Below are 21,797 nucleotides of genomic sequence, written 5' to 3' on the forward strand. Positions count from 1 at the left end.
GTCAAAGTTTCTAATTGTGCTACTCTCTGTGGGAGCCATACTGACTCAAACCACCACAGTATGGAAAATAATATCATACAGAATTCTTCACATGACTTTTTTTTACATGAGCAATACACGTTAGCATTTTCATTGTGATGATAAACTACATGAGGAAAAATGCAATTTAAAATGAGGAAAGGTGTATTTTGCACCCCATAATGTCTGAGGGCTCAACATGGTCTTTGAATTTCATTTTCTCTGGGAGCATCATGAGGCTGACACATTATGGTCGGGAGTGTATGAGAGAGTAAAACACCTCCTCTCATCGACTTCAGGAATGTGGGAATGAAGACTGCAAGGAAGCAGGTCAGGGAAAAGATATTCTTCATAGTCATGATTTTTCATACGCCCTTCCTCTGAACTGGCTCCTTCTGCCAGCCCCTTCCAATAACGCCATCAAGTAAAGAATCCATAATTGGGCTAATTCACTGCTCAGATCAGAGCTATCATGTACTAAGTCTCTTCTTAGTAGCTGAGACTGCCAGACTAGGTCTACGCTTTCGAAGGTCACTCCAAATAGAAACACACACACACACACACACACACACACACACACAACACTGTCCATGTAACCAGTGATCTGTTCAGGAAGAACATACCAGCATTCTATAAATTCACTTTCCACCACAGCTTATCTCTCCTCCTGAAGCAATGAACATTTTGTCTTACCTTCACATTCACACCTTCATTCTTTGTCTTCAAATGTGATGCCATTGACATAGGAGGCCTCTGGGACATAATTAGGTTTAGAAAAGGTTCTAAAGGTAGGACATTCAGAATGAAGTGACTTTATAAGACACAAAAGGGCTTTGTCTCCTATTCTACAAATGTATCAAGAAGATGGCACGTGAACTCAGAATAAAATAGTGGCAGCTTACAACCCAAGGGAAGACAAGAAGATGTCATTGAAATCTACCTGGCTGACCTTTTGAACTCGGATCTTCCAGCCTCCAGAACTGAAAAGAATAAAGTTCTATTGTTAAAGTCACACAACCCACTGTATTGTGTTCTGAAAGCACAACAAGAAACACAAGACTTATAACAGCACAGCTTGTTTTTCCTTGATTTTGAACTTTATTTAATATATTTTTATCGATTTTTGTTTCATGGCTTTACTTTGAAACAATAACAAATTCACCAGTACTTACCAGAGCAAGGAAATGCTTTTCTATTTCTAGCTTGCTGTAACTGTTTTCCTTGTGTTTTTGCTTTTTGTGATAGATAGATAGATAGATAGATAGATAGATAGATAGATAGATAGATAGATAGACAGACAGAAAATTATGTGACATTTACTACAACTTTATTTTTCTAAGAGTGTACAAAATGTAATGGTTAATTTTCAAGTTATTATACTCTCGAACATGTATAATAAAACTAGCTTAATCAAGAGATATCCTTTTTTTCTACTTTTAATTGTATTTACTATGCTAAGTTAAGGTTAGCACATTTGTTTTTATATCTATTATAAATACTAGGATACAATGCCCTTATTAACTTCAAGTTTGAAAGATATTAAAGAATTTTGTTAAAGACTTTAGGGTCTCTTATATACGTACAAATATAATTAAAAAATAGAGTTTGACTAAAACTGTCTTACGTAGAGGAACAATGTTGCTCTCAGATGATATAGATTACTAAATCAAAATCTCAGTGCCAGTGTGTCACCTTACTACAAGTTATTGACCAGGGAGTTCTCAGAGGCATCTCAGACACAGGTTACTGCAATTGTTTGTGGTTACTAACCCAGACTTAGATGGAAAGACCCTACAATAGATGCCACAATATACTTGTGTTATAGAACATAGAGAAATCCATCTTGAACTGACCCAGAAGCTCTCTCCCTGTTGGCTAGCTTTCATTGTACTGGAGTGCACATTGCAAATGGATGCTAAAGAAAAGGTTTTACTAGTGCTGGCCTCTGCATGCTATAATGCAGACATGCCTGTAAAGGTGAACCTTCCAGAGCAAAGCAATAGTCACATAGCTGTTAATGGGTGTACCCAATGCTCCCTTGATTTTATGTGATAGAATTCATGACTGGTACTGTAAACATGGCTAAAAAAAAAAAAAAAACATACCCACAGAGACATTAAGCAACTCTATTGACGTTGGTCTGCAAAATAATACTGTTGTCTAACTGCCATATATATGCCAATATATGTTTTTGTTCATAGATTTATTATTCTCAATTCTAGTCGGAGATTCTTTTGTGGTAGATAATGGTTAATGCAGAGATTCATAACTGTTCAAAGTACTGAGAATAAATACTTGTGAGTGCTCAGCCACAGATCTATATCAACTTTCACACCCAAGGCTTAGTGAATATCATGGACGAGACAGTAAAAAGAGTGTAAGAGCTGGAGAAGGGAGATGAGCTGTGAGCTGTGGAATGCTGTTTTTGGCATGTGGCATATCCATTGAAGAAATGAACTCACAGTAGCTGTTCTTCCTGCACAAGACATGCAGAAGCTCTGTTGGAAGGGAAATGTTAGAGGTAATAGACTTGGAAGGAGATGTGCATAATCAAGAAACATTACACCCATATATACAATTTTCAAATAATATTTTATTAAAGGAAAACACAGAATATTATATACTTATTCTATAAGCTATAGTTTACTAAAATCTAGCTATCACTTTGATGGTTTTGTTCAATTACTTCACCTGTTCAGTTGTGTTTTCCTGTAATTCTTTGAGGGATTTTTATGTTTCCTCTTTAAGGGCTTCTTACCTGTTATCTGTGTTCTCCTGTATTTCTTTTAGGGAGTCACTTATGTCCTTCCTAAAGTCCACTATCATCATCATGAGATGTGATTTTTAAATCTGAATCTTGTTTTTCTGGTGTGATGGGGTATTCAGGACTTGTTGTAGTGGGAGAACTGGGTTTTAAAGATGTCAAGTAGCCTTGGTTTCTGTTGCTTAAGTTCTTCTGCTTGCCTCTCACCATCTAGTTATCTCTAGTGCTACCTGCCCTTGTTGTCTCTGACTAGAGTCTGTCCCTCCTGTTATCCAGGTTGTGTCAGAACTCCTCAGAGTCCAGCTGTCTTTGTGATCCTGGGATTATGGGATTCTGTGATCTTGCAATGCTGAGGGTACTAAAGCTCCTGGGAATCAAGCTGCCTCTGGGATCCTGAAATCCTCTTGTGACCAAGCTCTTGAGGTCCTGTTGTGTCAGAGCTCCTGGGAATCAAACTTTCTCTGAGTGTTGCAAGAGTGAGTGGTGAACCAGAGCTCTGGGTTGGCTCTGGGCACAGGTACAAGCTGAAAGGAAGTTTTGCTTCTGTCTGGGTGGGGGTTTGTGTTTCCCTGATTCCTGTGTGGGTCCCAGTTATCCTGGATGTTGGGAAAGATATTGTGGCCTCAATTGTGATCTTGGGTGTGTTACAGTTCCAATGCTTCTGAGAGTGAAGCTTTTTCTGTGATCATGTGAGCCTAGGATTCTTTGAATCTGGGCATTTTAGAGCACCTGTGACTTGGGCTCCCTCTGGGTGTTGTAAGATTGGATGCAGAGCCGGTACCCCAGGTCTGCTCTGGGTGCAGGTTCAGGCTGGGAGGAACCACTGGCTTGGGCAATGGTTCCTGTGTTTCTGGATCCTGGGGCACCTAGTTATTCTGGGTGTTGGGGCAGATGCTGTGGCCTTCTCACTTGTGATCCTGGGCATGTTAGGAGCACCTGAGAGTTGAGCTTCCTCTGGATGTTGTGAGACTGGATACAGAGCCAGTGTCCCAGGTCTGCCCAGGGCACAAGTTCAGACCTGAAGGACCTGTTTTTCCCCCTTTAATTTATTATTTCCACTTTTATTGTTTTAGTAAGCATTACATTTCATCATAACAAGCATTTTTGAGTTAGGCCAATATAACATAAATAAAACATTTTGTACTTTCCAATAACGATAAAACTTGTATGTATATTTCTCCTATCATTCATATTGTCTTGTCATACTTATTAATTCTGTGCGCTTGTTTAGACCTAAAAATATTATGAATCATTTACTGCAATCCATTTACCTACACATGGGCCCTCACCCTTCTTTATATGACTAAATTTCCTTTGTAAAAAATCTTCTGTTCTTATTCGTGAGCATGGACATGCTATGTACCTGTGTATATGCTCTATTTGAGAATCCAGCTGTGTGCATGCACATGTTTGAAAGTTAAGAAACTATTTTTCTTCTGTATGTTTTTTTTTCCTTGCGTCATGTCCTTAAACTCAGACTAGCATCTTCAGACGACTGTGACAAGTGACTGTACCTGCTGAGCCATCTCACTAACCTACCTTAACCACCCCTATTTGATTTATTTTCTTTTCAAACTCTCTTGTATTTCTTCTGCAATGCAGGCTTGCAGTGACAAATTCACTCAATTCTCTTGGGACCATATTTCATTTTCACTTTAGACTTTGAAGGACATATTTTCTGCATGTAGAGGTCTAGGTTGACATTTTTCAGCATTTTGTCACTTTGAAAATGTCATGTATTTTCGTCTAACTTCCATCAGTTTAGCAAAAATTTTTAAAAAGTCTTTTGTCAAGTGTTTCCGTTAAAAGTAACATGTTACTGGTGTGTGTGTGTGTGTGTGTGTGTGTGTGTGTGTGTGTGTGTTTCTGATGGCTCATGATTTTCCCATCTCAAAATTATATTATATGTAAAGTTAGGAAAATATATTCATGTGCCCAAATGTCCTTTAGTTTATATTTACTAATATGGCTGCTATTGTGTGGATTAGTTAATGATTTGCTTTTGTTATCTACTTTTGTCCTAAAATTTGGTCCTGTGTTCCTTTTGATTTTTATGCTCAGCAACGTTTATTATTGTCACATGCTGAGTAAGACATTTTAGGTGTTACTTATACACAACAAAACTAAAGCCAACACCATTACACCCTTCATAATACACATAAAAGGTTATGGAAACTGAACACACACGTTTAAGGAAATCAGGGAGGAAGCTTTAACAAATTAATCTAGAATGAAAATGGAAACTACACACCAAAGCTCATGGGGCACAAGGAACATGACTGTAGGAGGAACATTTCCAGACATAAGAAATGAATGAAAGAAATGACTTAATCCTGCCCTTTAAGATCTTAGAAAAACACAAACAACCCAAATTGAAACCCAATAGATAAAAGGAGTTAATAATGGCCTCGGAAGAAATGAATGGCACAGAAATGAAAATAACAATACTAAAAATCTGCAGAATTCAGAGTCTGCGTTAGTGATTTGAAAAAATAAACAAGATTGGCAAACCTTAACAGATACCAGAAACATATAGAAAATCCTTAGGCACACACTGAAAAATCCCAGCACCCCTAAAACAGATAAAATGGATCAATTTCAAGATATATATGGCTTATAAAAGTAAAAGCAAAAGAATGCAAACAATTTGTAAAGATCTATAACAAGCAAAAGGATTAAAATGGTCACTTAAGAACATCTCCTAAGGAAAAAGCCCAAGCTCCAGTTGGATTCACTGCTGAATTAGACTTATCTTTAGAGACTGAAAACCAATGCCCCTCAAACCATCCAGTACAATACAGATGGAAGGAAATCCATCAAACACATTTTATAAAGTTAGTTTTACCCTAATACAAAACAGAGTAAGGGAACAAGAGGGAAAAAAGCTAATTTTCCTGTTAAAAATGCATGCAATTTCTTAATTAAATCAGATCCTTGGAAACCAAATTCATCAAAATATGAAAATTATCATTCACCATAAGGAAGTGGGTTCATTTTATGAAAGTGGGGATGATTTAACCCATGCAAATGTGAGACCAGAAATTAACAAACTCAAGGGCAGAAACCACATGGTCATATCAACAGCCATTGAGAAGGCAAAGTTTAACATCTGTACATATCAAAGCCCCAAAGACAGTGAAATAGAGGAGACATATCCCAACAAAGCAAAGGTCAAATATGACAAATATGTTCTAAACATTACAGAGAGGGAGAAAATAAAACATTTCTACTAAAATCAAGAGTAAGACAGGGGTGTCCACTTTCTCTGACTTAGACAATTTAGATAAGACAAGAAATAAAGGGATACACCCAGAACAAAAAGACATTGAAATTTCACTTTTATCGATGATTTGATTCTAAACACAACAGACCTGAGAACTCCTTTTGAAAACTCTCAGAGCTGATGAACTTTTCCAGGATGTACAACACATAAAAATTGATAGCTTTCCATGTAAACATACTGAAAAACTAATTAATAAAGCAATCTATTCACAAGTTCAACACAGCAAAAATGCTTAGGAATAAACTTAATCAAAGAAGTTAAAGCCCTGTACAATGAGAACTTTAAAACAAGAGAAAAAGAAATTGAAAGTAATATTAGAGGTTGAAAAGACCTTCTCGCATTCCTAAATAGGTAGGATTAATGTATTGAAAATGGCTAAGTGATTTACGGATTCAATCCCAAATCCATAAAGATTCCAAAGACATTCTTCACAGAAATAACACACAGTAACCCCAAATTTTATATGGAATCCTCAAATACCCCAGTTAGACAAAGCAATCTTGAGCAAAAAGAGCAATGATGGAAATATTACAATCCATCATTTCAAGTTATACTGTAGAGTCATTGCAATAAAAGCAGCATGGGTCCTGCACACTAACAGACACAGGTTCCCGATGGGAGCAGAAGACTCAGAATAAAACCCCGGCGCTCTGATAAGATAGTTTTGACAATAATGCCCAAAAAATGAAGTAGAAAACAGAGTCTTCGACAAATGGGGAAAACAGCCAGCCATGTGTAGAAGGATACAACTAGACCCTACTCTTGTTGTGCAAAAATACACACAGAATTGATCAGACATTAGTATAGATCTTCACCCTAAAGTGTGTAAGAATAGCATGGAAAAGATAGGTCAAAATACAAAGGGACAGGCAAGATGTTCTAAAAAGGACTCAGCCACTCAGGAAATGACACCCAGAATTGATCAATGAGAAGGTATGGAATGAAAAAGTTTCTGCACAGCAAAGGGTTTACAATCTATACATCGGACAAAATATCAATATCTCAGATATATAAATAACTGACACAAAACTAAATACCAACATTATATATATATGTATATATATATATGTATATATATATACACACACATATACATGTACGTATAAAATGACTCAGTCAATAAGCAAGCTAATGAAATGAACAGATAGCTCTCAAAACATGAAGCATAAATATTCAGTAAGCACATGAAGGAAGTGGTAGGTTTAACAGTCAAGGCGATACAAAGCAAACTATTTAGTGATCTTCTATCATCTCAGAGGCTCACAAAACAAACTGATGCTGTTGCCATTGACCTTGCACACTCACAGGAAGTGATGGGTAAGAAATGCTGAAGACTCCACAAGCAGGGAATGCAGCACAAAGATGAATCAAGGCGGATTAAAACTGGATGCCTCCACCCACTGGGAAGAACTCACAGATCCAGAGGGTGCTATATGCATGCTTCTGAGGGAGAAATGGCATCAATGATCTTACCTTGCTATGGGTCTGAAGAATCATTAAACCACCCTGACAAGCAACAGGCTCCCATGAGTGACAAAATGGTGTGATCGTTTGGGGGCAACAAACCACTTTCTGATTGAATTCCAAGTGTGCTCTATGGAAAGAAACACCTGGCACTGTAAAGTTGTGCAAAAATTTATGGCTGGAGATGTCACTGGATCTATGTCAGCTTATAACTAATATTACACTACATAGGCACAGGAGCAAAGAAAGGGTCCTTCAGATATTTCTGTTAATTCTCTTATATTAGCACTGCTGCTGTTTGTGGGGGGTGCTGGTTAATGCAGAGGCTCAAAGCTGGCCAGCAGGCTTAGAATAAAAGACTAGGAGGTGCTTAGCCATAAATAGAACAACTATATCACTCCCCCCAAGACCCAAAGGACAACAAAGAAAAGAAGGTAAAAAGATTGTAGAGCTGGAGAATTCAAGAGTTTCTGCGAAACAATGCTCTTATATGCTGAGACAGTCAGTTATAGTGAGGCTGGGTGGGTTACACTGCTGGTAAGGATGCAAACTGGTCCGCCAATGATGAAAACCTTAGAAAACTAAAAATAGAACCACTATGAGACCTAGCAGTACCACTCTTGGCGGAGTACTCAGAGAAGAGTCAACAGAGAAAGCCAATGTGTTTATTTTTAACACCATCCAAAAAGGCAACTTATCAAATCAGTGAAGGTGTTTGTAAATGGATAGGCGTGTGTGTGTGTGTGTGTGTGTGTGTGTGTGTGTGTAAAACATATAAAGAAGCAGTTAAAAAGAAACTTTTTTTTTCATTTTTGAGAAATTTGGTACAAAATAAAACAAATTTTGGAAGGCAGATATTACCCATTTCTAATCAACTGTGGATCCAAAATTATACATAGCTACATAAAGACACACTACATTCCCCACCAGGATATGCACCTCCATCTACGCTCCTATATTTATGAGGTCTGAAAGAGAAAAGGCCACTTAGAGAAGAGAGAGACTCACAGGGAAAAAGCAGGAAGAATGAATATGGTCAAAATGCATTACATACTTGGAAACTTCTTCATTGTGAATTTCAGTACTCTATACAAAGTGTATGCCAATAATAACAAACCCTGAGAAGTAAAAATAAATGAATAAACACAGACATTTCTAATGATTTCACCTTACACAAGAAAAGCTTTCTACTTTGTTCTGCCAAATGCTTCGAAGAAGGCTGATCACTTTACTCTGACCATACACCACTTGGGACTCTGCCAGCCTCTTGTGTGCACTTGCTTCTAAGGGATAGAACTTCTTGATTTCCAGTGGAGATCCCCGTGTGCCTATCTTCCCAGCAATCAGAATCTCCAGGGATTTCTGCTCCGATTTTCATAGATTCGCAGCTCAGTTCTTCAGCTCCACCTGCCATATCAAAAGTTGGCAGTTATCTTGAGATGGGTGCTCACTGTGTATAAAGACCATCCGTGGATCCCATAATCCTCACTCTGTTTCTAAGCAAACACCAGTTGCTTTTTTGTTTTTCATCTATAGTGATGATCTTCTACCGGGGTGAAGCTCTAACCACATCTACAACCCCGTCCCTGGAAAAGGTGTCAGAGTTAGATCTCTGTAAATCCATTCTCTTTGGAGGATCCCAGGCTTCATTCATTTTTTTTCCCCAAGGCAGCCTCTTCCAACTAAGCATTTGTATCTGGGCAATGTGGAAAGGTCTACTTTGTTTATCTGAGATGTGGCTTTGGTTCTTCAGACTCCCATCCTGCTTACATTTTGAGTTCCACCAATGCATTAAAGGGAAAGCAAGCTGCTTTCTTGTGGACTTTCCAATTCAGAAGCTATCATTCAAACCCTCATGATAACTGCTTACTGTTGTGTGGTTATTTGCTCCAAACTGAGGCCCTCCTTTTCAGAAAGAAAGGGGTAGTTGAGAGGATGCAGGAAGCTAGGAGAAATTTAGAAAACTAAGAATCTCACAAATTCTTGGAGGACTCAGGGAGTAATATCCAAAAATGTAAGAAATAGAAGTGTGGTGACATGAATATGCTCGGCCCATATTTACAAAGTGGTGCTACTAGGGGGTGTGGCCTTGATGGGATGGGTGTGGTCTTGTTGGAGTGGGTGTGGCCTTGTTGAAGGAAGTGTCTCACTATGGAGGTGGAGGCTTTAAGACCTGTCTCCTAGCTGCCTTTGGATGAAGATGTAAAATTCTCAGCTCCTCCAGCACCATGCCTGCCTGTATGCAGCAATGCTTCCTGCCATAATGATAAGGGGCTGAATTTCAAAACCTGTAAGCCAGCCCTAATTAAATGTTGTCCTTTTCAAAAGTTGCCTTGGTCATAGTGTCTCTTCATGGCAATGGAAACCCTACCTAAGACAGGAAGTGAACTGAATGAGGACTCCATTATTGCAGGTCTTCCAGTGACAATGTCTATCCATGCTTTCACTGATTTCAGTGATGGCCTAAATAGCTTGCATGCCAGAGATCGTGCCAGAAACTGGGAAAACATCCTAAAATCTTGCTGTTTTGACTGCATAAGTCAATGAAAGAACAGAAGCTGACTAAGTATGATCTGGAAACACATAACAAGTATCATGTCATATGAGTAATAGCATGTAAACATAAATGTTTATGTTTAAATCAAAAGTGACAACCAGTTAATGTTTTCCTAAGGGATGACATTGATACTAAACATTTATACTAAATACTAAAGGAATAAAAACAGCTGGTGTGGAATGGAAGAGGATTTATCCAGAGGCAAAATTGGGTAGAAATACTCAGAGGTGTATATCTCAAATACTTGAATATTCTAAATGTAATGTACTTGGGAAATAATTCAGAAGGCTATCACTAACTTATTTTCTACTAACGATCTTTAGAAGTCTCCCCAGAGTCTCTTAAATTAGATACCACACAGAATTGTAATATCAACCAAGGGATTCATTAATTCAATAAATAAAACTTCACATTTTCTTCAGTACTATTACCCATTAGCTAACATTCCATCTTTTATTTCTTAATAAAATTGAGAAATATTAACTTGTAAAACACTTGCTTCTGGGGTACAATTTCTCCTAACTCATCACAAAGGAGAATACAAAGAACAATGTGAAAAGTCTTTGACACATTAAACTAATGTGTTTTTGGCATCTATTGGGGGGGAGGGGGGAGTCACAGCAACCTTTGCAGAAATCAGCATCTCTCTGGGCAGTCATCACAAATTCTCACCTAGCTTGTTAAGTTTCACAGGTCAGTGTTTGCAAGCCTTTCTTTTCTCTCCTTCCCAATGCTTCAGTTTCATTTTCAAAGCTTTCTAAGCTGAACACTAAGTAAATAAAGCAAGCCAATGGCTCATGCAATGTTACAGGAATTGTGTGTTATTCAATAAATAAATGCTTATAATAGCACATGTTTCTCAAAAATACAATTTTTGTTACGTCCCTATTCTGTGGCCAACCCCAAGGTACAGTTTTTATCTTGCCCTCTTTATTACCAGGAGCAGACTCAAGATTCCTTTCTGAACCAGTGATCTTCCTGCCACTCCATTCTCTCTCTCTCTCTCTCTCTCTCTCTCTCTCTCTCTCTCTCTCTCTCTCTCTCTCTCTCTCTCCACCCCTTTCTTTTACTCTCACTGATTACTAAAAATTCTTATCATGCAAAATTCCACAGGGAACAGATGGGAGTTGCCTTCCCTGGAGTTGGTGTTGCTGATTAGAGTTTCAGAATCCCATAACCAACCAAATGAAAAATTACTGCCTTTGGGGAGCCTTCCCTTTGTGTCAATTACTGAATATTCCCTTTATGAATCTGAGATTCATCTTCTACATCCTCAACACAGAAGTAGGGCCTGACCTACTTTCTAAATATACACTGTCGTGCACTTTGCCCTCACTTCTAACAACCCAATTTATTTCACTGCTTTACAAAAGAGGGGCATGGTGTGAGCACATATCTAGGTAATTTTTTTTAAGTTAAACTGTTGGCAAGCCCACAGTTTGAAATGAGACAATTGAAATTACTCAAGTGATACCTAGAAGAAAAATTAAAATTTATCATAGCTTGTCTCTTAATTAGATGGGTAAGTGTGTTAAAGTCTCTCCAGAGTGAAGCTCATTAAAACCACTGTCCTCAGAATGCAGTTTGGGAATAACTTCCTCGTGATTCATCTCAGTCTTCCTAGTGAAGAGACTGTCTAATGTAAACTAGAAATGAAATAGAAGAAAATGGAAGTCAAGTGGAACAAAGAAAATTGGAAGAAATCAGGAAAAGTGATAATACAGGAACGCTCCCACGGGAACAAAAGATTTTCTACATTAAAATTCCCACTAAGTTACAATACTACAAGGAAGGTACTTATTAAATATTCCAATAGAATAAAAACATGTGCCACGTATCTGAAATTAGAATGTTTGCAAGCACCTCAACAAAAATGGATTCACAAAGAAAAACGGCATATCTGATTTACAGCTTTAAAACATTCTGAACTTTGAATGCATGTGGGATGCAGTAAAGCAGACAGAGCAACAGGGATGGCACCACTATGCATCCGATATGCAAATGGCAGAGGAATGAAGAACTCTCTTCTGAGCTGAGAATCAACGACAATATGAAAATAAGCAATACCAGTAGACTGGGGGACATCCTCACACCGTCTCTTTGGGGCTGCAAATAGGCACATGACTGCGTGGAGGCATAGTATGAAGACTGGGAATTCCTTTCAAGGTACCAAGAGCAAATTGGCTGTACATCCCTGCACCCTATGCATATCTTTATTTAGCTGAATATGTGAAGACCTTGGAAGCATGTGGCTTTCCACAGTTTCCTTTCCTTTCTTCATTACCAAAGAAAATGGCAGAGAAAAAAAAAACACACAAAACCCACAGGTAGAGTTATTTACAGATATTCATCATCTTTGCTCTCAAAAAATCTAATTTATAAGTAACATGAAAACCAAGGCTAAGCACATATGCATTAAGGATACTGATACCCATTCGGTATCGCAAGGTTGACTTTGACAGTGGAATGCCCATGAAGGTTTGTAGCCGGGTCAGACAATAAAGTATGGGGATTTAAGAGATTAAGAACTAAGTGAGTGATCTTGCAGATGTCACAGAATAAATAACAGTGGAATTCCAACAGCTATGTTTGACAGGTAGAGAGTAGAAGGGGATCTTAAAGAAGAGAGACCCATGACAAATAAAAGACATTTTGCTGATTTAAGTTGTACCCCATTGACAAGTTGGTCGCCATTTGTAGAAATCCATTATGGCCAGTCTGGTTGCTTATAATCTGAGTTAGTCTTGGGCTATGATTACAATGATACTATTGATACAATTTGACACCAGAACTTTTGGAATAAAATGTATTTTATATTCTCTGTACAACAGCTATGGGATTTCTCTACTCAGATCTCATTTCAAGAATATGTTCTATGGGGGATAGCAATTGAAAGGCAACACCTGACTGGCATACTTTGAATCACATCAAGATGCACATCCTCTGTGTCCCACACACAACCACAATCAGCAAAGAAGAGGTGTGTATGTACACTTCCATATGTCCCTACACACGCACACACACACACACACACACACATACACACACACACACACACACACACACACACACACACACATGAATGCACATCACTTCAAGAAGTAAAATGCTCACTCATGCGTATCCATGGCAACGTGTGATAACTACCTCTCTGTAAGGCACTGAAGAATAACAACCTTACTGGACCTAATATTCTGAGATAAGGGAAGTGTTAATACCTTCCAAGTTTTATTATTTCTATTAAAAAATTGACAACAGAGCTCCTAGAAAACACTTAACTCATGCTTTTATTACGGTGTGTAACTTCGAAAGTCAATGATCAATGAAAGACCCCTCACACCCATATCCTTCGTCATACAACTTTGCAGTATCTCCCATTCATTGGGTATTTATTCCTTCACTCATAGGCCAGCCTTGTGACTTCCTTTGGCCAACACAATGTGATGAGCATAACACTGAGCCAAGGCTAGAAGTCTAGTCATGTTGCCCACTCTTTCATTTCCTGTTGGAAATTAATCTATGCCAGAAGATTCTTTTCAAAGTCATCTGCTGGAAGGTAACACACCACACAAAGCAGCCCTGAATCAGTCCAGCTGTTTCCGCCAAAGCCCCAACACTGTGAGAAAGTCCAGCTAGGGCAACCAAAGTTGCTCAGTTCGACTACTGCTGGCCATATGGAAGAAGCCCCAGTGAACCTGGATAAACTAAAAAGCTAATCTGTAGAAATTAAGGAGTTTTGGGCTTGGGTTTGGGTTGTTTTGTTGGTTTGGTGTGGTATGGTGTGTGTGTGTGTGTGTGTGTGTGTCTGCGTGTGTGTATGTGTGTGTGTGTGTCTGTGTGTGTGTATGTGTCTGTGTGTCTGTGTGTGTATGTGTGTGTGTGTATGTGTGTGTGTGTATGTGTGTGTGTGTGTGTGTGTGTGTTCACATGGAGGCCAGAGATCTACCTATCTCTAACTCTCACCCCTGGGACCTCCAGAGCACTCCACAACCCCTGGCTTTTTTATGTGAGTGTGGAGGAAGAAACTCAAATCCTTATGTTTCTGCAACATTCACCTTGTCCACAGAGCATCCCTTCAGCCCCATAAGTATTATTTCAAGCAAGAGTTTGGCAATGACCTGTCAAGTCAGATCATTGTATAAGGGAAACTAATACTTGTGCCTTCAAAGATCAGCCTTTTAGGGAAACACTGTTGGTAGTAGAGACATGGATATAAATAATTAAGATTGTTAAAACACAGCTTCTTTAATTGTCCTTATAATAAAGGCTTGCCAATTATTTTGTGTTGGGTCCATTTAGACATGCTGCCTCAAAAACAGATAGAGAATGAAAGCAGAGGTCACTCAGCATCAATCTATGGTCTCCACAGAAATGCATGATCATCTATAGGTATGTGTCCACATGTTTGCATGGGGCAAATTTTATTGCATGTGTTTATCAATACCAGGGATTGCTTGTGAGAGGGATTTTTTCTAAATTATTTAGTAAATTTAGTTATTTTCTGGGATTTTAGTATTTGTAGTTCACAATTTGTATTTTTCATCTAAAGCTCTATATGGTGGTTGTCAACTAAGAATACATATACCCGAAATTAAGATAAATCAACAAATGGGAAATTTCAAAAAGCTTTGCTTCTACCCCATAATTAGGACTGTTTTAGAGGTTCAGTGATATTCTGAGGATTCCTAAAGATTCTTGTGAATTCAAGGTGACTAGCCATGATCTACATATTCCAGGAAGACAGGAAGATAAGGAAAGAGGTAGTTCCAAAATTGTAGTTGTCATACACATGGGGCACATTCACATACAGTGCAGGTGTGCACACGCCCGTGATGTAAACCAGCAAACCTTTAACGTGTGGTTATTGTAGGAATCAGGCTTCATGCAGGCACCTGGAACATCGTTCTACAGCTGCTACTGCACGAGAATCCAGCATCTGCTGAGCGAAGGAAACAAAGGACAGAAAAATGGCTGGAATGGGTATGACGTTAGCTGAAAAGACTGCCTGCTGCAATCTCTATAATAAAGCGAAGTGTGAAATAAATCGGGAGGATGGCCTTAGTTAGTGCAGACTTGCAGAAACTGTCTCTATACCTGTAATATTTTGAAATGTCATTAATTTTCTGAGAGTTAACTTACTAATATTTCCTAAAGGGGTAGTAATAACCAGTGATACCTATACTGTGAGTGAGAGACTTCAGGCTGAGGATGTTGTATCTAATCAAGACTCTGAAGTATAATGTATATAATGTAATTGAATACAACACACACACACACACACACACACACACACACACACACACACACACACACACACATATATATATATATATATATATATATATACATACATACATACATACACTCAGACCACACTCATCCTGAGCCTGTATCTCCACACCTGACTGACTTATCTTGTCCTTTCTCCCTCTCCTGCATCTACTAATCAAGTGTGAGCACACCCCAAGTGTGAGCACACCCCCACCCCCACAGGACCCACACCACTCTCCTCAGCATCCTCAGGGGTACAGCTGCAGTAGAGCCTTACCAGCTACTTCCTTTAATATTTTCTAGTTATAGACAACAATCTTAGCAGACATATAAATACAAATTATAATTGTTTGTTTCCAATAGCTATCATAGACCTCCCTTCCCCTGAAGCCTAAAGCAAATAAATCTTTTTTTTTTCAAAACCCTTTGTGATCTGGTCTTTACCATCACTCTTGACTCATTCTGACATCTCCGAAAAGACTCAGCGTATGAAGTTGTGGGAAACGCCTAGTCACTAAGTGTATAAGGTGTTTTGTTCTGTCTACGTTTTTCTATCAGTCTTTTCCCTAGACTGGGCTTTACAGTCTATCGCTTACAGGACCTGTGACCTTTTTCTTGTCTTCAGCTGTCATCTCTATTGCCACCTCCTGTGTCTGCCTTCTCTCCCTTGTATGAGGCTCTGTTACAATCCCCCAGAGTAGCCGGACTCTTTTCACAGTTACCAACAGATCCAGGATCCCACCATTAACTCATTGCAATCACTTACTCCTGTGTGGTGTGTGTGTGTGTGTGTGTGTGTGTGTGTACATTGTCTTTTTAAAAATCTCTGACTACGTTGGCCAATGAAAGTAACTGGCAGAAATGTTAAAGTGGTATTTATATGCCCCGTGGCCCTTACTTTTATTGTGCCACAAATGTCAGGTTGAAATATGGTATGATTGAAGGAAGCCGTGAATATAGAACTAATCTTTTTATCTGCTCAACCACAAACAGACAACATCCCCTCTGCCACACCACAGAGTATTCATTGTATAGCACAAATGTGGACAGTGGAGCTAACTAGAGACCTAGTTAGCAGAAGCTCCCTTTCTCTCTTCCTGATAAATCTGTGCTACTCTTTGAGACCTTAAAACTTTAGCAATTTGTTAACCCTCAAATGGTGAGGCACCATTTTACACAGTAAAGGAGCAAACAGTCATTTGCCCTAGTGTGGCCATTAGATCTAGGAACATAATGGGAACATATGTAAGTAAACAGAGGCTCGGTGTGCCCCAAGGAGTGAGACAAACTGCTTCTCTTCCCCACAGCTCTTTCCTGGTGTAATCCTCCTCAAGACATCCCTTGTGCTTTTTCAAGGACAAGTCAAATCTTCACATTTCTTATATTACTAAAATAAGCATAAATTTATTTCTCTTCAGAAATATAAAACCCAAAACCTCAGCCTAATATGCCCATTTGATGAAAAAGTCCAAATCAATGGCCTTTTGGTTTAACCAAGTTCTCCTGGAGTAATCTCCTAATGTACAGACAGAGCAAATAGACAGAAGCAATTCGGCTTTGCACCTCTACAAATCAAAAATCTTGAAATGTAATGTTGTATTTAAAGCATTTCCTGAAACGGGGTGCCATGGTACAGATTGTTAGCACTCCAGAAGTTGGGGTACTGCATTTATCACCCTAGCTGATTGTTTCCCCCTTGAAACTTCATGAAATAGTTTGAAGAAATGCATTGTTGTGCCAGACACTACTAGTAGGGAAGAAAGACCGAAGCACTGAGCAATGTTGCACTGAGAAATGTCCCACGGAGACCAGCAACAAGGTTTCAGATAGCTTTAGAAAGGGAACGTTTCTTTGTAAGAATCAGGTCACAGGAGAGCACTTCGTGTGAATTACAAAACTTGCCAGTGAACATTTTTAAAATGCTCATTTGATACCTTCACAACTTAATGGACTTCATAGTGTACTTAGGTCAACTATTTTTGTCTTTTAGGCAAAAACAAAATGACGTCATATAGTGTTATTTATCTTTCAAGTTTGAGGAAGTCCTAAACCACTGAGACTTTCGTTCCACACCCTGAACAGCTAATCTTTTGGGATGCTGGGTTCTCCCACGTATTTCTGTTTCCCAGGAGAGATCAAAATTAAGTCCATTGCTGGGGATCCACCTTCACTGGTTGAGTGGTAGCACGGTAGTTCACATCTACCATCTCAGTATTATCACAGAGCACACAAGAGCAACAGAAGTTCCAAACTACTTCAGCTACTAGGGGGTTCGATTGCCAACCTAGATTGCTTTTAAGGACGCTTGTAGAAACAATTATCCTAGGCATCTTGAAGAATGCAAAATGGTGCTTGATTAAAGGACTAGGAAAGAAGGGGGTGACCTATTCATACACTTAAAAAGACAAATTGCATAACATTGGCTAAATCGCTTGACTTATTAAAACTTCAGTTGTCCATAGATACAATAAAAGCAACTGTACACACATCCACACACATGAACACATACATACATAAACAATACACACTCCATACCACACACACACACACACACACACACACACACACATGTACAGTTCTAAAAGAAAACTAAAATCTCATCTCAGGGTTTCCAGGTTCATATTAATATGTTAATTGTATTTCAAAAGATCACGTTCTCACACCGTTTCAGCAGAGCGAAAATGAAAAAGGATAGTTCTACTCACGCCTAAATTTCAGAAGAATGTCCCAGATCTTATCAGGCACTAGCCCCAGCCCCAGTGGTTCCAGTAGATGAGGATGAGAAGGACCTGTTGTGTCTGCCCAAGCATCAATCAGAGTGAACTGCCAGGTAGAGCTTGCAAAGTCAGATGGTTACAGGAGAATCAGGAAACAGAACTTTGAACCTGTCTGATCCAGATGCTTCATGCTCTCCTACACACCACCTCCAGAGATGGATGATTTAAACTTATGGTGCAAGGACAAACTCCCCGTACAATATGTAAGTTAGAGAACTAAATAGAAACTTCAGGACACACGATGTATAGCTTTATTCACTTTGCTTGGTATCTGCTTTCTGTGTCTTCAGTTCATCTTGTCCTCTCTTGATATATCTAGATTGTTTATTGTTTAATTCCAAAACACCCCTGAAAATGGTCCCAAAGAAGCTTTTGTGCCTTGACTCTTGGGGGTTCTGGAACCTTCTGTAAAGTGTCAGAAACTTCTAGCCTGAGTTCACCATTCTGCCTGTGAAAATGACCTCATAGCCTCTCCCATTCCCACGTCTCTTCTGGGGATGGAGACCACAGTGATTTCTCCAACCGCTCCGTTTCCACGCACAGAAGTTTGTGGCTTATTCTTTACTTATTTGTTATGATTAAACTTTGTTCCAATAACCTCATGAGACCAAAAACATACCTGCATGTTAATCCAATATAGTGAACATTGAACTAACACTCTGGCCCCTTAACAAAATAAAATTCTTATCACTTCTTGCATACTTTCTATATCTTTGTGGTATTACTTAACTTTTTTTTTCAAAAATCCTCTGAATAAACATCTTCATTTTAGAGACAAGAATGTGGGCCAGAAAAGTAATTTAGAAAATAGGTTGAAAAGAAATTTTCCAAATGGACCAGCTAATAAGATATAAACCATAATCCAATTTCTTTAATGTGTGGCTTCAAAGACAAGTCCTCCTTTACATTACATAACCCATGAGCAAGGGCACCAATACAACCCACCACACACCCAACCTCACAGATTATTGCTGACTGGGTAACAATAATATATCACCATCTATTCAACTGTTTCTGGTGGTAATTTTTGAAAAGATTTCTTTTATTTCCATTAATCAATTAACTGGTTAATTTTAATTAATTTGCTCCTGACTACAGCCCCCTTCCTTCTCTTCTCTCTGTCCTGTCCTCAAGAAACATTTCCCCCATTACTCCTTCTTCTTCTACTCAGAGAAGAGTGGACCCCTAGGTACCAACACACCCTGGCATATCAAGTTGCATCAGGACTAAGTACATCCTCTCCCACTGAAGCCAGACAAGGCAGCCCAGCTAGGTAACAGGGATCCAAAGGAAGGCAAAGAGTCAGAGACAGCTCCTCCTCTCATTGTTAGGGGATGCACATGGAAACCAAGCAACACATCTACAAATATGGAGGGGCCTGGATCCAACCCATGCATCTTGTGGTGTCCTTTCCAGCTTCTTCAGTCCTTCCCCAACTCCTCCAGAAGACTCCTCAGAGCCCCATCTAAAGTTTGGCTGTGGGACTCTGCATCTGTTTCTATCTGCTGCTGGATGAAGCCTCTCGGGAATTAGTTATGCTAGGCTCCTGTCTGCAAGCATAGCAGAGTATCATTAATAATGCCAGAGGTTGGCTCCCTCCCATGGTATGGGTCTCAAGTTGGACCAGTTATTGGATGACCGTTCCCTTAATCTCTGCTCCATCTTTATCCCTAAATAGCTTGTCGGCAGGACATATTGTAAGTTGAAGCTTTTGTGAGTGAGTTATTGTTCACCACCTTCCACTGGTGGTTCTGCCTGGCTGAAGGAGGTGGCCACTTCTGTCTCCATATCCTCAGCTGCTAGGAGTCTCAGCTATAGTCACCCTCATAGACTCTACCATAGAACCTCACCTGATACTCATCCCACTTCCCTCCCTCCTCCTTCACCTTTTACCCAGTTCCCTCCTTCCATCCACCTCCAATGACTATTTTGATTCCTCCTCTGAGTGAGATTCAAGCATCTTCCATTGGCTCTCCTTTTATTTATTTTCATCAAGTCTGTGGATTTTAATGTATTTATCCAGTATTTTATGGTGGTTAATACATACTTACAGGTGAGTGCATACCATGTGTGTCGTTCTGGGTCTAGGTTACCTTACTCAGGATAATATTTTCTATTCATCCATTTGCCTACAAATTTCCTGATGTCTTTGTTTTTAATAGCTGAGCAATATCCATTGTGTATGCATACTACATTTTCAATATCCATTCTTCTGTTAAGGGAAATCTAGGCTGTTTCTAGTTTCTTGCTATTATGAGTAACGCTGATCTGAACATAGTTGAGTATGTGTCCCTATTACCACAAGTGGAGCATCTTTAGGGTCTATGCCCAGGTGTATATAGCTGTGCCTTGAGCTAGAATTCTTCCCAATTTTCAGAGAAACCACTAAGTTGATTTCCAAAGTGCTTTGACAAGTTTTCACTCCTACCAGCAATGGAAGAGTGTTCCCCTTGCTCCACTTCCCTGCCAGCATGTACTGTCACTTGAGTTTTGATCTTAGCCATTCTGATATAAAATGAATCACAGAGTCATTTTGATTTGCATTTCTCTGATGACTAAGAGCATTCAACATTTCTTTCAGTGTTCCTCAGCCATTTGAAATTCCTCTGTTGAGAATTCTGTTTAGCTCTGTACCCACTTTTAATTGGTTAATCTAGTTTGCTGGTGTGTTATTTCTTGAGTTTTTAAATATTTTTTCAATATCAGTCCTCTGTCAGATGTAGAACTGGTGAAGATCTTTTCCCATTCTGTAGACCGCTGCTGTTTTGTCTTATTGTTACCCTTTGCATTTCAGAAACTTTTTAGTTTCATGGGGTCCTATTTATTAACTGTCATTCTTAGTGCCTGAGCTATTGGTGTTCTGTTCAGAAAGGTGTCTCCTATCCCAATGTTTTCAAAGCACTTCCCTATTTTCTCTTCTATTAGATTTAGTGGATATGCTTCTTTACTTCAGTCTTTGATCCACTTAGACTTGAGCTTTGTGCAGGGTGATAAGTATGGATACATTTGCATTCTTCTGCATGCAGACATCCAGTCAGACCAGGGCCATTTGTTATGCATGCTTGTTTTTCCATTGTATGATTTTATTGTCTTTGTCAACAATAAACAAAAAAAAAATCCCTGAAAAAAAAAAAGAAACAAGTTTCTATGGATGTGTGTGTGTTTATTTCTGGGTCTTTGATTCACTTTCATTGACCGACCTGTTTTATGCAAATACCATGCAATTTTTATTGCTATTGTTCTGTAGTTCAACTTGACATCAGGGATAGTAATACCTCCAGAAGTTCTTCTGTTGTACATAACTGCTTTAGCTATCCTGGCTTTTTAATTTTTCCATATGAAATTGGTAATTGCTCCTTCAGAGTCTATAAAGAATTGTGTTGAAACTTTGGTGGGAATTACATTGACTCTGTAGATTGCTTTGGGTAAGCTAGCCATGTTCTTATGTTAATCCTGCTGATCCGTGAGCATGGGTGAACTATCCATCTTCTGATGTCTTATTTAATTTCTTTCTAAAGAGATTTGAAGTTCCTGTCATACAGATATTTCACTTTCTTGATTAGAGGTACATAAAGATATTTTAAATTATTTGCAGCTATTGTAAAGGGTGTTGTTCTTCTAATTTATTTCTCAGCCCATTTATCATTTGCATAAAGAAGGGCT

General features: G+C 38.9%; 1 protein-coding gene across 1 annotated transcript in view; it reads left to right on the forward strand.

The window, feature by feature from the left end:
* The window catches only part of ADAM7 (ADAM metallopeptidase domain 7), a gene marked incomplete at both ends in the record, with an annotated part of 87,259 nt that extends 72,177 nt beyond the window's left edge, over window positions 1–15,082 (forward strand). The window contains one exon of the mRNA XM_080926759.1: window positions 14,957–15,082. Within this exon, the coding sequence (XP_080782885.1) occupies window positions 14,957–15,082 (126 nt within the window). The remainder of the gene's footprint in view (window positions 1–14,956) is intronic.
* Window positions 15,083–21,797: the final 6,715 nt, after the last annotated feature.

The sequence above is a fragment of the Micromys minutus genome (assembly GCF_963924665.1).
Source record: "Micromys minutus genome assembly, chromosome: 12".
NCBI lineage: Eukaryota > Metazoa > Chordata > Mammalia > Rodentia > Muridae > Micromys > Micromys minutus.